Raw genomic sequence first — 17,942 nt, 5'->3', positions numbered from 1 at the left:
GTGTGTGTATATACAGGTGTGAGAGAAGAGCACAGTGTGTGTATATACAGGTGAGAGAGAGCACATTGTGTGTATATACAGGTGTGAGAGAAGAGCACAGTGTGTGTATATACAGGTGAGAGAGAGCACAGTGTGTGTATATACAGGTGAGAGAGAGCACATTGTGTGTATATACAGGTGTGAGAGAAGAGCACATTGTGTGTATATACAGGTGAGAGAGAGCACAGTGTGTGTATATACAGGTGAGAGAGAGCACAGTGTGTGTATATACAGGTGAGAGAGAGCGCAGTGTGTGTATATACAGGTGTGAGAGAGCGCAGTGTGTGTATATACAGGTGAGAGAGAGCACAGTGTGTATATACAGGTGAGAGAGAGCGCAGTGTGTGTATATACAGGTGAGAGATAGCGCAGTATGTGTGCATATACAGGTGAGAGATAGTGCAGTATGTGTGCATATACAGGTGAGAGAGAGCGCAGTGTGTGTATATACAGGTGAGAGATAGCGCAGTATGTGTGCATATACAGGTGAGAGAGAGCACAGTGTGTGTATATACAGGTGAGAGAGAGCGCAGTATGTGTGTATATACAGGTGAGAGATAGCGCAGTATGTGTGTATATACAGGTGAGAGAGAGCACAGTGTGTGTATATACAGGTTAGAGAGAGCACAGTGTGTGTATATACAGGTGAGAGAGAGCACAGTGTGTGTATATACAGGTGAGAGATAGCGCAGTATGTGTGTATATACAGGTGAGAGATAGCGCAGTGTGTGTATATACAGGTGAGAGATAGCGCAGTATGTGTGTATATACAGGTGAGAGATAGCGCAGTATGTGTGTATATACAGGTGAGAGAGAGCGCAGTGTGTGTATATACAGGTGAGAGAGAGCGCAGTGTGTGTATATACAGGTGAGAGAGAGCGCAGTGTGTGTATATACAGGTATGAGAGAGCACAGTGTGTGTATATACAGGTGAGAGAGAGCACAGTGTGTGTATATACAGGTGAGAGAGAGCACAGTGTGTGAATATACAGGTGAGAGAGAGCGCAGTGTGTGTATATACAGGTGAGAGAGAGCACAGTGTGTGTATATACAGGTGAGAGAGAGCACAGTGTGTGTATATACAGGTGAGAGAGAGCGCAGTGTGTGTATAAAAAGCAATCAAACAGATCACAGTTCCGATGCAAGGAAAGGCAGGGAGAGATATCGGTAATTAAAATGGTATATATTTATTAATGCTTACATTAAAAAATGTTTCACAAGGCACAGCAAACAAAAAGGACTACGGCTGACGCGTTTCCTGCCTTAGCGGCAGTTCATCAGAGCACAAGATTCAGTGTTAGCAGCAGGTGTTTAATCAGGTATGGGTCTGAACCTTAACCAATCATAGTAAGCAGATCTGGTGTAAAAGTTAACCCTATCATTACCCAAATTGACTATCTTACTTATGCGGTTAACACTGTAATAATCTCACAAACAGTACAACTTAAAACTAAAGACTAAAAACACGTATACCTATAACATACTATAGCTTTCTGGAAACAATGTAAAGTATAACAATAGAAAAAAATATATATATCTTACTTTTTCTAATCTAATATTTTTTAGATTCTCGTTATACTCTATAGATATAACACAGGTAGAACACACGACAGCTGATGCAACAATGTAGCTATAAAAGTATACAAAGTCAAATACAACTAGATGTAAATAAGCAAGTGCAGCAGCCGTCTCCTGTGTTCTAAACCCATAGATATCTAGTAAAAATACACGGTCGTATACTCAAAAGAATTGTTCACTATGGGACTTTTGTTGAGAAGGCAGTGTGAGATAGCTTACCACAAAATAAGGAATGCCCATATTCTCATGTATATTTCCTAATACAACAATTAGTAATCTCTCCTTAAAAGCATCATTATATCTTATAATGTTTTATAATGTCGAATTAAATTAGATGAAGATTGACCTGTCGGTAAAGCAGATTATATTGCAAAGAGTCACATCAGGGCACACAGTGTGTGTATATACAGGTGAGAGAGAGCACAGTGTGTGTTTATATACAGGTGAGAGAGAGCACAGTGTGTGTATATACAGGTGAGAGAGAGCACAGTGTGTGTTTATATACAGGTGAGAGAGAGCGCAGTGTGTGTATATACAGGTGAGAGAGAGCACAGTGTGTGTATATACAGGTGAGAGAGAGCGCAGTGTGTGTGTATATACAGGTGAGAGAGATCACAGTGTGTGTATATACAGGTGAGAGAGAGCACAGTGTGTGTAAATACAGGCGAGAGAGAGCGCAGTGTGTGTATATACAGGTGAGAGAGAGCGCAGTGTGTGTAAATACAGGTGAGAGAGAGCGCAGTGTGTGTATATACAGGTGAGAGAGAGCACATTGTGTGTATATACAGGTGAGAGAGAGCGCAGTGTGTGTATATACAGGTGAGAGAGAGCGCAGTGTGTGTATATACAGGTGAGAAATAGCACAGTGTGTTTATATACAGGTGAGAGAGAGCGCAGTGTGTGTATATACAGGTGAGAGAGAGCGCAGTGTGTGTATATACAGGTGAGAGAGAGCGCAGTGTGTGTATATACAGGTGAGAGATAGCGCAGTGTGTGTATATACAGGTGAGAGAGAGCGCAGTGTGTGTATATACAGGTGAGAGAGAGCGCAGTGTGTGTATATACAGGTGAGAGAGAGCGCAGTGTGTGTATATACAGGTGAGAGATAGCGCAGTGTGTGTATATACAGGTGAGAGAGAGCACAGTGTGTGTATATACAGGTGTGAGAGAGAGCACAGTGTGTGTATATACAGGTGTGAGAGAGCGCAGTGTGTGTATATACAGGTGAGAGAGATCACAGTGTGTGTATATACAGGTGAGAGAGATCACAGTGTGTGTATATACAGGTGTGAGAGAGCGCAGTGTGTGTATATACAGGTAAGAGAGAGCGCAATACATATGTGTATATACAGTTGAAAGAGAGCACAGTGTGTGTATATACAGGTGAGAAATAGCACAGTGTGTGTATATACAGGTGAGAGATAGCGCAGTGCGTGTATATACAGGTGAGAGAGAGCACAGTGTGTGTATATACAGGTGAGAGAGAGCACAGTGTGTGTATATACAGGTGAGAGAGAGCACAGTGTGTGTATATACAGGTGAGAAATAGCACAGTGTGTGTATATACAGGTGCGAGATAGTGCAGTGCGTGTATATACAGGTGAGAGAGAGCACAGTGTGTGTATATACAGGTGAGAGAGAGCACAGTGTGTGTATATACAGGTGAGAGAGAGCACAGTGTGTGTATATACAGGTGAGAGAGAGCACAGTGTGTGTATATACAGGTGAGAGATAGCGCAGTGTGTGTATATACAGGTGAGAGAGAGCACAGTGTGTGTATATACAGGTGAGAGAGCACAGTGTGTGTATATACAGGTGTGAGAGAGCACAGTGTGTGTATATACAGGTGAGAGAGAGCACAGTGTGTGTATATACAGGTGAGAGAGAGCACAGTGTGTGTATATACAGGTGAGAGAGCACAGTGTGTGTATATACAGGTGTGAGAGAGCACAGTGTGTGTATATACAGGTGAGAGAGAGCGCAGTGTGTGTATATACAGGTGAGAGAGAGCACAGTGTGTGTATATACAGGTGAGAGAGAGCGCAGTGTGTGTATATACAGGTGTGAGAGAGCGCAGTGTGTGTATATACAGGTGAGAGAGAGCACAGTGTGTGTATATACAGGTGTGAGAGAAGAGCACAGTGTGTGTATATATACAGGTGAGAGAGAGCGCAGTGTGTGTATATACAGGTGAGAGAGAGCACAGTGTGTGTATATACAGGTGAGAGAGAGCACATTGTGTGTATATACAGGTGTGAGAGAAGAGCACATTGTGTGTATATACAGGTGAGAGAGAGCACAGTGTGTGTATATACAGGTGAGAGAGAGCACAGTGTGTGTATATACAGGTGAGAGAGAGCGCAGTGTGTGTATATACAGGTGAGAGAGAGCACAGTGTGTGTATATACAGGTGTGAGAGAAGAGCACAGTGTGTGTATATACAGGTGAGAGAGAGCACATTGTGTGTATATACAGGTGTGAGAGAAGAGCACAGTGTGTGTATATACAGGTGAGAGAGAGCGCAGTTTGTGTATATACAGGTGAGAGAGAGCACAGTGTGTGTATATACAGGTGAGAGAGAGCACAGTGTGTGTATATACAGGTGAGAGAGAGCACATTGTGTGTATATACAGGTGTGAGAGAAGAGCACATTGTGTGTATATACAGGTGAGAGAGAGCACAGTGTGTGTATATACAGGTGAGAGAGAGCGCAGTGTGTGTATATACAGGTGAGAGAGAGCGCAGTGTGTGTGTATATACAGGTGAGAGAGAGCACAGTGTGTGTATATACAGGTGAGAGAGAGCACAGTGTGTGTATATACAGGTGAGAGAGAGCGCAGTGTGTGTATATACAGGTGAGAGAGAGCGCAGTGTGTGTATATACAGGTGTGAGAGAGCGCAGTGTGTGTATATACAGGTGAGAGAGAGCACAGTGTGTGTATATACAGGTGTGAGAGAAGAGCACAGTGTGTGTATATACAGGTGAGAGAGAGCACATTGTGTGTATATACAGGTGTGAGAGAAGAGCACATTGTGTGTATATACAGGTGAGAGAGAGCACATTGTGTGTATATACAGGTGTGAGAGAAGAGCACATTGTGTGTATATACAGGTGAGAGAGAGCACATTGTGTGTATATACAGGTGTGAGAGAAGAGCACAGTGTGTGTATATACAGGTGAGAGAAGAGCACATTGTGTATATACAGGTGAGAGAGATCACATTGTGTGTATATACAGGTGAGAGAAGAGCACATTGTGTGTATATACAGGTGAGAGAGAGCACATTGTGTGTATATACAGGTGTGAGAGAAGAGCACAGTGTGTGTATATACAGGTGAGAGAGAGCACATTGTGTGTATATACAGGTGAGAGAGAGCACAGTGTGTGTATATACAGGTGAGAGAGAGCACATTGTGTGTATATACAGGTGTGAGAGAAGAGCACATTGTGTGTATATACAGGTGAGAGAGAGCACATTGTGTGTATATACAGGTGAGAGAGAGCACAGTGTGTGTATATACAGGTGAGAAAGAGCACATTGTGTGTATATACAGGTGTGAGAGAAGAGCACAGTGTGTGTATATACAGGTGAGAGAGAGCGCAGTGTGTGTATATACAGGTGAGAGAGAGCACAGTGTGTGTATATACAGGTGAGAGAGAGCACAGTGTGTGTTTATACAGGTGAGAGAGAGCACAGTGTGTGTATATACAGGTGAGAAAGAGCACAGTGTGTGTATATACAGGTGAGAGAGAGCACAGTGTGTGTATATACAGGTGAGAGAGAGCGCAGTGTGTATATACAGGTGAGAGAGAGCACAGTGTGTGTATATACAGGTGAGAGAGAGCACAGTGTGTGTATATACAGGTGAGAGAGAGCGCAGTGTGTATATACAGGTGAGAGAGAGCGCAGTGTGTGTATATACAGGTGAGAGAGAATTCAGTGTGTGTTTATACAGGTGAGAGAGAGCACAGTGTGTGTATATACAGGTGAGAGAGAGCACAGTGTGTGTATATACAGGTGAGAGATAGCGCAGTGTGTGTATATACAGGTGAGAGAGAGCACAGTGTGTGTATATACAGGTGAGAGATAGCGCAGTGTGTGTATATACAGGTGAGAGAGAGCACAGTGTGTGTATATATACAGGTGAGAGAGAGCACAGTGTGTGTATATACAGGTGAGAGAGAGCGCAGTGTGTGTATATACAGGTGAGAGAGAATGCAGTGTGTGTTTATGCAGGTGAGAGAGAGCACAGTGTGTGTATATACAGGTGAGAGAGAGCACAGTGTGTGTATATACAGGTGAGAGAGAGCACAGTGTGTGTATATATACAGGTGAGAGAGAGCGCAGTGTGTATATACAGGTGAGAGAGAGCGCAGTGTGTGTATATACAGGTGAGAGAGAATGCAGTGTGTGTTTATACAGGTGAGAGAGAGCACAGTGTGTGTATATACAGGTGAGAGATAGCGCAGTGTGTGTATATACAGGTGAGAGAGAGCACAGTGTGTGTATATACAGGTGAGAGAGAGCGCAGTGTGTGTATATACAGGTGAGAGAGAGCACAGTGTGTGTATATATACAGGTGAGAGAGAGCACAGTGTGTGTATATACAGGTGAGAGAGAGCGCAGTGTGTGTATACAGGTGAGAGAGAGCGCAGTGTGTGTATATACAGGTAAGAGAGAGCGCAGTGTGTGTATATACAGATGAGAGAGAGCTCAGTGTGTGTATATACAGGTGAGAGAGAGCGCAGTGTGTGTATATACAGGTGAGAGAGAGCGCAGTGTGTGTATATACAGGTGAGAGAGAGCGCAGTGTGTGTATATACAGTTGAGAGAGCGCAGTGTGTGTATATACAGATGAGAGAGAGCGCAGTGTGTGTATATACAGGTGAGAGAGAGCGCAGTGTGTGTATATACAGGTGAGAGAGAGCACAGTGTGTGTATATACAGGTGAGAGAGAGCACAGTGTGTGTAAATACAGGTGAGAGAGAGCGCAGTGTGTGTATATACAGATGAGAGAGAGCACAGTGTGTGTATATACAGGTGAGAGAGAGCGCAGTGTGTGTATATACAGTTGAGAGAGCACAGTGTGTGTATATACAGTTGAGAGAACGCAGTGTGTGTATATACAGATGAGAGAGAGCACAGTGTGTGTATATACAGGTGAGAGAGAGCGCAGTGTGTGTATATACAGGTGAGAGAGAGCGCAGTGTGTGTATATACAGGTGAGAGAGAGCACAGTGTGTGTATATACAGGTGAGAGAGAGCACAGTGTTTGTATATACAGGTGAGAGAGAGCACATTGTGTGTATATACAGGTGTGAGAGAAGAGCACAGTGTGTGTATATACAGGTGAGAGAGAGCGCAGTGTGTGTATATACAGGTGAGAGAGAGCACAGTGCGTGTATATACAGGTGAGAGAGAGCGCAGTGTGTGTATATACAGGTGAGAGAGAGCACAGTGCGTGTATATACAGGTGAGAGAGAGCACAGTGTGTGTATATACAGGTGAGAGAGAGCGCAGTGCGTGTATATACAGGTGAGAGAGAGCACAGTGTGTGTATATACAGGTGAGAGAGAGCACAGTGTGTGTTTATACAGGTGAGAGAGAGCACAGTGTGTGTATATACAGGTGAGAAAGAGCACAGTGTGTGTATATACAGGTGAGAGAGAGCACAGTGTGTGTATATACAGGTGAGAGAGAGCGCAGTGTGTATATACAGGTGAGAGAGAGCTCAGTGTTTATATACAGGTGAGAGAGAGCACAGTGTGTGTATATACAGGTGAGAGAGAGCGCAGTGTGTATATACAGGTGAGAGAGAGCGCAGTGTGTGTATATACAGGTGAGAGAGAGCGCAGTGTGTGTTTATACAGGTGAGAGAGAGCACAGTGTGTGTATATACAGGTGAGAGAGAGCGCAGTGTGTGTTTATACAGGTGAGAGAGAGCACAGTGTGTGTATATACAGGTGAGAGATAGCGCAGTGTGTGTATATACAGGTGAGAGAGAGCACAGTGTGTGTATATACAGGTGAGAGATAGCGCAGTGTGTGTATATACAGGTGAGAGAGAGCACAGTGTGTGTATATATACAGGTGAGAGAGAGCACAGTGTGTGTATATACAGGTGAGAGAGAGCGCAGTGTGTGTATATACAGGTGAGAGAGAATGCAGTGTGTGTTTATACAGGTGAGAGAGAGCACAGTGTGTGTATATACAGGTGAGAGAGAGCACAGTGTGTGTATATACAGGTGAGAGAGAGCACAGTGTGTGTATATATACAGGTGAGAGAGAGCGCAGTGTGTATATACAGGTGAGAGAGAGCGCAGTGTGTGTATACACAGGTGAGAGAGAATGCAGTGTGTGTTTATACAGGTGAGAGAGAGCACAGTGTGTGTATATACAGGTGAGAGATAGCGCAGTGTGTGTATATACAGGTGAGAGAGAGCACAGTGCGTGTATATACAGGTGAGAGAGAGCACAGTGTGTGTATATACAGGTGAGAGAGAGCGCAGTGCGTGTATATACAGGTGAGAGAGAGCACAGTGTGTGTATATACAGGTGAGAGAGAGCACAGTGTGTGTTTATACAGGTGAGAGAGAGCACAGTGTGTGTATATATACAGGTGAGAGAGAGCGCAGTGTGTATATACAGGTGAGAGAGAGCGCAGTGTGTGTATATACAGGTGAGAGAGAATGCAGTGTGTGTTTATACAGGTGAGAGAGAGCACAGTGTGTGTATATACAGGTGAGAGATAGCGCAGTGTGTGTATATACAGGTGAGAGAGAGCACAGTGTGTGTATATACAGGTGAGAGATAGCGCAGTGTGTGTATATACAGGTGAGAGAGAGCACAGTGTGTGTATATATACAGGTGAGAGAGAGCACAGTGTGTGTATATACAGGTGAGAGAGAGCGCAGTGTGTGTATACAGGTGAGAGAGAGCGCAGTGTGTGTATATACAGGTAAGAGAGAGCGCAGTGTGTGTATATACAGATGAGAGAGAGCTCAGTGTGTGTATATACAGGTGAGAGAGAGCGCAGTGTGTGTATATACAGGTGAGAGAGAGCGCAGTGTGTGTATATACAGGTGAGAGAGAGCGCAGTGTGTGTATATACAGTTGAGAGAGCGCAGTGTGTGTATATACAGATGAGAGAGAGCGCAGTGTGTGTATATACAGGTGAGAGAGAGCGCAGTGTGTGTATATACAGGTGAGAGAGAGCACAGTGTGTGTATATACAGGTGAGAGAGAGCACAGTGTGTGTAAATACAGGTGAGAGAGAGCGCAGTGTGTGTATATACAGATGAGAGAGAGCACAGTGTGTGTATATACAGATGAGAGAGAGCGCAGTGTGTGTATATACAGGTGAGAGAGAGCACAGTGTGTATATACAGGTGAGAGAGAGCGCAGTGTGTGTATATACAGGTGAGAGAGAGCGCAGTGCGTGTATATACAGGTGAGAGAGAGCACAGTGTGTGTATATACAGTTGAGAGAGCGCACAGTGTGTGTATATACAGGTGAGAGAGAGCGCAGTGCATGTATATACAGGTGAGAGAGAGCACAGTGTGTGTATATACAGGTGAGAGAGAGCGCAGTGCGTGTATATACAGGTGAGAGAGAGCGCAGTGTGTGTATATACAGGTGAGAGAGAGCACAGTGTGTGTATATACAGGTGAGAGAGAGCGCAGTGCGTGTATATACAGGTGAGAGAGAGCGCAGTGTGTGTATATACAGGTGAGAGAGAGCACAGTGTGTGTATATACAGGTGAGAGAGAGCGCAGTGCGTGTATATACAGGTGAGAGAGAGCACAGTGTGTGTATATACAGGTGAGAGAGAGCACAGTGTGTGTATATACAGGTGAGAGAGAGCGCAGTGTGTGTATATACAGGTGAGAGAGAGCACAGTGTGTGTATATACAGGTGAGAGAGAGCACAGTGTGTGTATATACAGGTGAGAGAGAGCACAGTGTGTGTATATACAGTTGAGAGAGCGCAGTGTGTGTATATACAGGTGAGAGAGAGCGCAGTGCGTGTATATACAGGTGAGAGAGAGCGCAGTGTGTGTATATACAGGTGAGAGAGCGCACAGTGTGTGTATATACAGTTGAGAGAGAGCAGTGTGTGTATATACAGGTGAGAGAGCGCACAGTGTGTGTATATACAGTTGAGAGAGAGCAGTGTGTGTATATACAGGTGAGAGAGAGCACAGTGTGTGTATATACAGGTGAGAGAGAGCACAGTGTGTGTATATACAGTTGAGAGAGCACAGTGTGTGTATATACAGGTGAGAGAGAGCACAGTGTGTGTATATACAGTTGAGAGAGCGCAGTGCGTGTATATACAGGTGAGAGAGCGCAGTGTGTGTATATACAGGTGAGAGAGAGCACAGTGTGTGTATATACAGGTGAGAGAGAGCACAGTGTGTGTATATACAGTTGAGAGAGCGCAGTGCGTGTATATACAGTTGAGAGAGCGCAGTGCGTGTATATACAGGTGAGAGAGCGCAGTGTGTGTATATACAGGTGAGAGAGAGCACAGTGTGTGTATATACAGGTGAGAGAGAGCGCAGTGTGTGTATATACAGGTGAGAGAGAGCACAGTGTGTGTATATACAGGTGTGAGAGAGCGCAGTGTGTGTATATACAGGTGAGAGAGCGCAGTGCGTGTATATACAGGTGAGAGAGCACAGTGTGTGTATATACAGGTGTGAGAGAGCACAGTGTGTGTATATACAGGTGAGAGAGAGCGCAGTGTGTGTATATACAGGTGAGAGAGAGCACAGTGTGTGTATATACAGGTGTGAGAGAGCGCAGTGTGTGTATATACAGGTGAGAGAGCGCAGTGCGTATTAACTATTATACTTCTTTCATTGACAACAGGCCTTTGCCCTATAAAACGGCGCAGTATGGAATTAACTGAAAGTGATCGTCAGACATTTGCCTGCTACAGTCCTAGAGTAGTTTATGGTGAGACAGATGGGATCTATAATACAAGGAGAAGAAAATGCTTATGATGTTTGATGAAACAATTATGGGTGATATTTTGTATTTCTCGTTGGTCATGAGTGCAGGTTATCACGTGCGGGTGGAGAACATAAAAGAAGAGGATGCTTTTGTGGTCTACAAAACCAAGATTCTGGACGTCTTGCAGAAAAGTAAATCTTAATTTTAATTTATTAAACATAAAACTAAATATGCAAATATAATGAGCAGATTTTTAGTGAAATAAATAGCCACCACTGCAGATAAAATAGGGTGAGTAGACTAATCCTTAAAGGGAAAGTGTAGTAAAAATTAAAGTTTCATGATTCAGATAGAGCACGTAATTTTAAACAACTTTCCAATTTACTTTTATCATCAAATTTGCTTTGTTCTCTTGGTATTCTTTGTTGAAAGCTAAACCTAGGTAGGCTCATATGCTAATTTCTAAGCCCTTAAAGGTCTCCTCTTATCAAAGGTGAATTTGATAGTTTTTTGCAGTTAGAGGGCGTTAGTTAATGTGTGCCATATAGATAACATTGTGCTCACTCCTTTGGAGTTACCTAGGAGTCAGCACTGATTGGATAAAATGCAAGTCTGTCAAAAGAACTGAGATAAGGGGGCCGTCTACAGAGGCTTAGATACAAAGTAATCACAGAGATAAAAGTATATTAATATAACAGTGTGATTCCTGCACAGTCTGGGTTACCTTGGAAACAAACTAGTCTCTGCAGTGAGGGCAGCTAATACTTAAATCACTTACAAGTTGTCTTAGTTACCTAAACTAAGTTCCCCTGACAAATTACCTTATATCTGCTAAAGTAAGACAGACAACTGCTGCCTTCTATGGTGTTAACAGCATAATGTGCACAGCTATTACTGTCACATTCATGGGTACCATGCAGATGCACAGGTAATTCTACATATCTACTAAAGCTGGTTAGGGAGTGTAGGAAAATAGTGCGCTGGAAACAATACTATAGTATTCATACAGCTTATAACAGGAAATTACATCACAGACAAGTTCACTCTCAATTTTAACAACTTTAACTGCAAAAAATGTAAAGTGATAATAAACTTGACAAGTCCAGAAACTAGGCAATATTTTAGATGGACTTTAATTAATCACTTCTAATAAAGATGCACTATAACTTACTTTTTAATCCGGTCATACAATTCAATACCCCGTGCTTCAACCGCCCACTTCAAAACTCATATTTTTTGTGAGCTAACGGTGTGAACAGTTCTCTAATCGGCGCTCTAGATACAAAAAAAAAAAGTGCCATATAGCTAGAGCACCAATTTTAATTAGGTCTTTACTGTTTCTTTAAAGCCTCAAATGCTGCAAAATGCTACATAGAGTTAAAGGGACACTGGACCCAATTTTTTCTTTTATCATTCAGATAGAGCATGCAATTTTAAGCAACTTTCTAATTTACTCCTATTATCAATTTTTCTTCGTTCACTTGCTATCTTTATTTGAAAAAGAAGGCATCTAAGCTTCTTTTTTGTTTCAGGACTCTGGACATCACTTTTTGTATTGGTGGATGAATTTATCCACCAATCAGCAAGAATAACCCAGGTTATTCACCAAAAATGGGCCGGCATCTAAACTTACATTCTTGCATTTCAAATACAGATACCAAGAGAAGGAAGAAAATTTGATAATAGGAGTAAATTAGAAAGTTGCTTAACATTGCATGCTCTATCTGAATCACGAAAGAAAAAATTTGGGTTCAGTGTCCCTTTAAGGTTTCTGGTTTAATGTGAAAGCAAGGCTACGGATTAGGGTTCAGGCACTGTTAGGGTTTAAGTATGGTTAAAGTTCTGAAGTAAAAATTAAACTCATAAGTCAGACAGAGCATATTATATATATATATATATATATATATATATATATATTTTTTTTTTTTTTTTTTAATTTATCACCTATTTCACTTGATATTCTTTTTTGAAACTTGCGCCCATTCCATGTGGTAGCAGTTAGAAAAGGGCGAATGTGTTTATATTCTAATTCGAATGTTAGAACCAATGTTATTGTAGAAATGCGATTTACATAATCGAATGTTGATAAGAACAAATATTCTTAAAAATTCTATTTTTGAATGTTATTTACAGTTTTCAAATGTCTCTTTCGAATTCGAATGTGACATTCAAATTCGAATTATCAAAGAAAAGTCCAGAGGAGATCTCATTGGTATAAAAATAAAAAGCAAGACTTTATTCCATATGATTTAAAAGTTCAATACAGGATAGCAAGACCGGTTAGCTGGTCTTATGCATTTCGACGTGGTGCCGTATTCATAGACCTTCTACATGGAGAGTCAACCATCTTTAAAAAGGGGCTCCTATGTAAAATACACCTATTTTACAGACAATGTCTACGGATGGTGAATACATTTGGAAAACACAATAATATATATAAAAACATCCAATGTCAAATGATGTGTCTTATATTAATAGAATTTGATTATTACATTTATAAAACACAGTTGTAGACTAGAAATACTATTTCAAATTCAAATGCTACATTCAAATTTAAATGTGGCATTTGAATATTACATTTATGCAACACAGTTGTAGATTAGAAATACTATTAAATTTCAATATTACATTTATAAAACACATTTGTAGACTAGAAATACTATTTTGAATTCAAATGTTACATTCGAATTCGAATGTCACATTCAAACTCAAATATTACAATTAGAAACTGAATGTGATATAAAATACATAGCTTAACATTCTATTATTCGAACAAATATTTTTGAATGTTATTAAAAAATTTGAAATTGAAAATATGAAAATAGAATGTTAGAATGTTATATAAACATTCAAAATTTGATTAGAATGAACGAATGTATCAAAATTAGTTTTAAATTTCGATTTTTTAGAAACATTTGCCCATTCCTAGTAGCAGTGTGCATAGCTATTAGAGAGGGACAGCAGGCTGTGTTGAGTGACATCAGGGAACTCTGCCTCCAATTTACTGCACACACTTGTTTGGATGTCTCCTGTACAAATTTATTTGCACTCCAAGTTTTTATTCTTATTTAACAGTGCTTCTAGCTATACACCTCACTTTTCCATAGAGTTTTACCATAGAATTGCTGAAGGTACTGCACTCTAAAGCTCCCTCTACAGGTTGCTTGTATAACATTTTTACACACACTGCCACATTTTGTTTCAGAAAGCTTATGTAGAGTGTACATTTTACAGCTATGTTCTTTTAAGCTATGAATCCAAATAAAACAACTCAGCATAGAAATCCTTGTCCATGTGCCTGATGTTATCAATTTTCTGGATTTAGTTTAGATTGCAAGAATATTTGTATTTATTTCAACTAATTATGAACATTTAAAAACAAAAGAAACATTTGAAAACCGGAAATAACATTCGATTGCTGAATTTTAATGGATTGGAGTGCATTCCTGACACTCCAACATGCTGTGAAATGATTGGCTAATATGTGCAGATTTAAATCTCTCCCTAATTGGCCACAGCAAAGGAAGTACGATAACCAACATTCAAGAGACTTTTCAGGATTTAAAATATTACATATTTTTTTAAAACAAATTACAATTGTGTGTGCTTTTAAACTTTTTTTTTGTCTGCAGATCTTTTGCAATACAGATAATCATTTCTGATAATTAATTAAAATTTAAAAACTGACCCTTTAATATAGAAATGTTTTTAATGCTGTTCTACAAAATATATTTTTTTGTTATATAAATGTATGAACTTTATTTATTGTTTGATTTATGATTTAAATTTCAACATAATACCACGAAGTTAAGGTTTGTTTTTTAATATTTCCCCCTCTTTTTTCAGATGCCGATGAGAACATTGATAAAGAAAAAATGCGCTTTTTCCTTCAGCGCAAGTCGTGCAAATTACGTCTGGAGTTAAAGGAGTATTTGATCATGGGACAGGACGGTCAGACTAAGGACGACAAAGGACAGTAAGAGAAGGAGGGGAAAGAAAATTTTCTAATTGTGCTTCCTGTATTTTGTCTTATATTTATATATTTATTAGCATTTGTTCTTAGTATTTTGCGCAGAAGGTTTATTCCCAGTTTTTTCTGCGTTGACAGAAGCAGTTTTGGCGTTTTTACTTAGTATCGGTTTCACCATAATTATCCTCTCTCTTGTTAAAGGGACGTTAAACACTAAGGGCTAGATTACAAGTGGCACGGTATTTAGCGCTCCCGCTTGAGCGTAAATACCACTTGAAGTGAAGTTTTACGCGCACGGGTTACAGCTTGTATTAAAAGTTAAAAGTAAACGGTTTGTGCGTGAGTGAAACCTGATGCGTGCAAACTTCAGGGATTCGGATACCGCGACCGCATTAACTTATTCTCCCCATAGACTTCAATGGAGCTTGCTTTAAACAAAAAAAAACTTAACACTTATTGCTCTCACACTAAGCCGACCGTGTTTAACCAAATGCGATCAACCAGAAGTGAGCAATGCATATTTTACATTCCAATGTTCTTCACGTAGAAGAAAATGTTCTTTTCATTTTTAAATATAAATTTCTAAATATATCTATTTTTTTGTATATATATATATATATATATATATATATATATATATATATATATATATATATATATTTATACACATGCTTACATATATATATATTTATACACTTGCTTACATATATATACAGGTAGCCCTCAGTTTACGCCGGGGTTAGGTTCCAGAAGGAATGGTTGTAAATCGAAACCGTTGTAAATTGAAATCCAGTTTATAATGTAAGTCAATGGGAAGTGAAGGAGTTAGGTTCCAGGCCCCTCTCAAAATTGACATAAGTAACACCTAATACATTATTTTTAAAGCTTTGAAATTAAGACTTTAAATGCTAAACAGCATTATAAACCTAATAAATAATCACACAACACAGAATATATAATTAAACTAAGTTAAATGAACAAAAACATTTGCTAAACAGCATTATAAACCTAACAAAATAATCACACAACACAGACCTTCACTTGCATTTTTCTGCGAACAGTTCTTTCTATGCATTTCAATTTGGACTGATTTATAGACAGGAAGATCTTGTTCCTTTGAAATTTGCTCAATAACTCAGGTCTGGTTAAACTGATTAATTTCAGCTTGCTTGGCTTTGCTGCAACACAAGCAGACAGCTCCACCTACTTTTCAATAGCAGTCACATGACTGGGAAAAAAAGGTTGTTATTCTGAAACGGTGTAAATTGAACCGTTGTAAAATGAGGGCCACCTGTATATATATATATATATATATATATATATATATATATATATATATATATATATATATATATATATATATACAGTATATACACATACTTACATATACATAGGTGTATATATATATACAGTATATATTGGAATATCTATCTAAAAATACAAAGAACATTTTCCCCTAAGTGAAGAACATTTGGATGTAAAATGTATTGTACATAAACAGTTAAAAAAAATATTAAATATTAAAATTAAATAAAAAAATATGTTTAATATTTTGAGATATATATATATATATACATGTATACACATATAAACGCATATATGGGGGCATATATATCAAGGTCTGGCGCTTGCCGTATTCAGCATTGCACCAGCAGCTCACAAGAGCTGCTGTTGCAACGCCTCCCCCTGCAGACTCGCGGCCAATAGGCCGCCAGCAGGGGGGTGTGTCAATCAACCCGATCGTACTCGATCGGGTTGTATTGTGGCGATGTGTGTCCGCCTGCTCAGAGTAGGCGGACAGGTTATGGAGCAGCGGTCAAGCTTCATTCGGAGCTTGATACATATGCCCCATTGACTGCATCAGATTTCAGTGATCGTAATCCATTATAAGAAAATAGAGATCGTAATTTATTTGACTTAACAATTGCGTTAATCACAATCTTTTAGGAAAAGCTTTTCAAATGATTTATCTACAAAAATTCACATAGCCTTTAACCCCTTAATGACCATGATGTACCATGTACGTCACCGGTCATTATGTTTCTAATAGCGCTATTATACAGGGTAAGTCACTGGTCCTTAAGGGGTTAATTTGGTGATTTTCTGTTGAAAATCATTAGATACATTTTCTCTAGAGGATTGTTATCGACCCCAAGCTTGGCTGTGTTTGTCTTTGAAAGATTGTGATCACTTTGCGGGAGGGGGGAGATCCACTCCCGTTTTTCCAACATCAGAAAAAAAAAAGATTGACCCCTATGTGGTAAAATATGTTGTTTTCCATTTTTATAACGTATTCCCATATTTTTCATTACAGAATAAGATATCTTCTAGAAGATAATTCATGGATAGAGGAAATCTTAAGTCCCCCAAAATGCGCCGCAACTCGCTTCAGGAATATGTGCTTGAGCATCAAAACCTTCATGGAAAACTATAAAAGCGATGGTTGTATGGTATAAACCATCGTCATCTCATGTCATTTATTTTGCAAACCTTCTAATTAGTCTGGTTTTCATGAGTTCCACTAATTAAAATGAAACTTCAGTATTGTATTAAAAATAAATGTTTTTTGTATGTTGCTATGAATTCCAGAATATATTTCTATTTGAGAATTTGAACATCTCTAAATATAATCACATTAAAATGTTTGAATTACTACATTTAAGGTTTTTGGTCTCTATGGTTTCTAGTGTTTTTTGTGTTTTTTTTAAATAATTTTTTTTTTTTTTTCAAAAGCTTTTTATTAAGGACGTAATTTCAACAAACAATCTTTCCAAGTTAAGGCAATAACAGTATACATACAATGAATTTACATGAAAGATATGGATATGTGCATGGGGATTGGTTGGATTGATGGGCAGATGAGATCAGCAATCTTTCCCAACATGAAAGTCCTCGTTTTTTACAGAGGTATCTCGTGTATATACAGTAGTTTTTCTAGAACATAATCTCATAACAACAATCTACACTGGTGTAATTTTTAAGGTAATAAATCAGTCAATAGAGGACACACATCAATAGGGTTGAGAGATGGTGTTACACTATACTATACTATATTAAATTAAATTAAATTAAACTGCAGACTCCCCATAATATTGGGTCGTTAATGTGGAGGGGACTCCCGGACCCCTCTCCGCCTATCTGTGGTTTACAGCGTAGGTTCCATTTTCTATGTTGTCTTATTGCAGGCCTGTCTCAACAGGGGGGTATCTGGGATAGGGGTGAAACTCTGAAGTGATCGCACTGTTTCAAGAAAAAAGGGGGGCAATGTTAGGGGGCACAAGGGAGAGGCCGAAGGGGGTATACTTTGGGTTTTATAGATATCTAGGTGTCGGCTGGGCGGTTTAACAGGGACTCCCAAGGTTCCCAAGTAAGGCAATAATTTTGCAGCTGCCCTCT

The 17,942-nt window shown here is 39.8% G+C and overlaps 1 protein-coding gene across 1 annotated transcript in view; it reads left to right on the top strand.

Annotated features, from left to right (window-relative positions):
• LOC128667103 (complement C4-like) overlaps window positions 1-17,203 on the top strand; it is a 236,879-nt gene extending 219,676 nt beyond the window's left edge. Inside the window, 4 exon segments of the mRNA XM_053721997.1 lie at window positions 10,493-10,579; window positions 10,684-10,767; window positions 14,423-14,552; window positions 16,861-17,203. Of these exon segments, the coding sequence (XP_053577972.1) occupies window positions 10,493-10,579; window positions 10,684-10,767; window positions 14,423-14,552; window positions 16,861-17,002 (443 nt within the window). The 3' untranslated portion in view covers window positions 17,003-17,203.
• The last annotated feature ends 739 nt before the right edge of the window (window positions 17,204-17,942 follow it).

The sequence above is a fragment of the Bombina bombina genome, chromosome 7 (assembly GCF_027579735.1).
Source record: "Bombina bombina isolate aBomBom1 chromosome 7, aBomBom1.pri, whole genome shotgun sequence".
Lineage (NCBI taxonomy): Eukaryota > Metazoa > Chordata > Amphibia > Anura > Bombinatoridae > Bombina > Bombina bombina.
The sequence above is the reverse complement of the archived record's forward strand: the minus strand, read 5'-3'. Positions and strand labels throughout refer to the sequence as shown.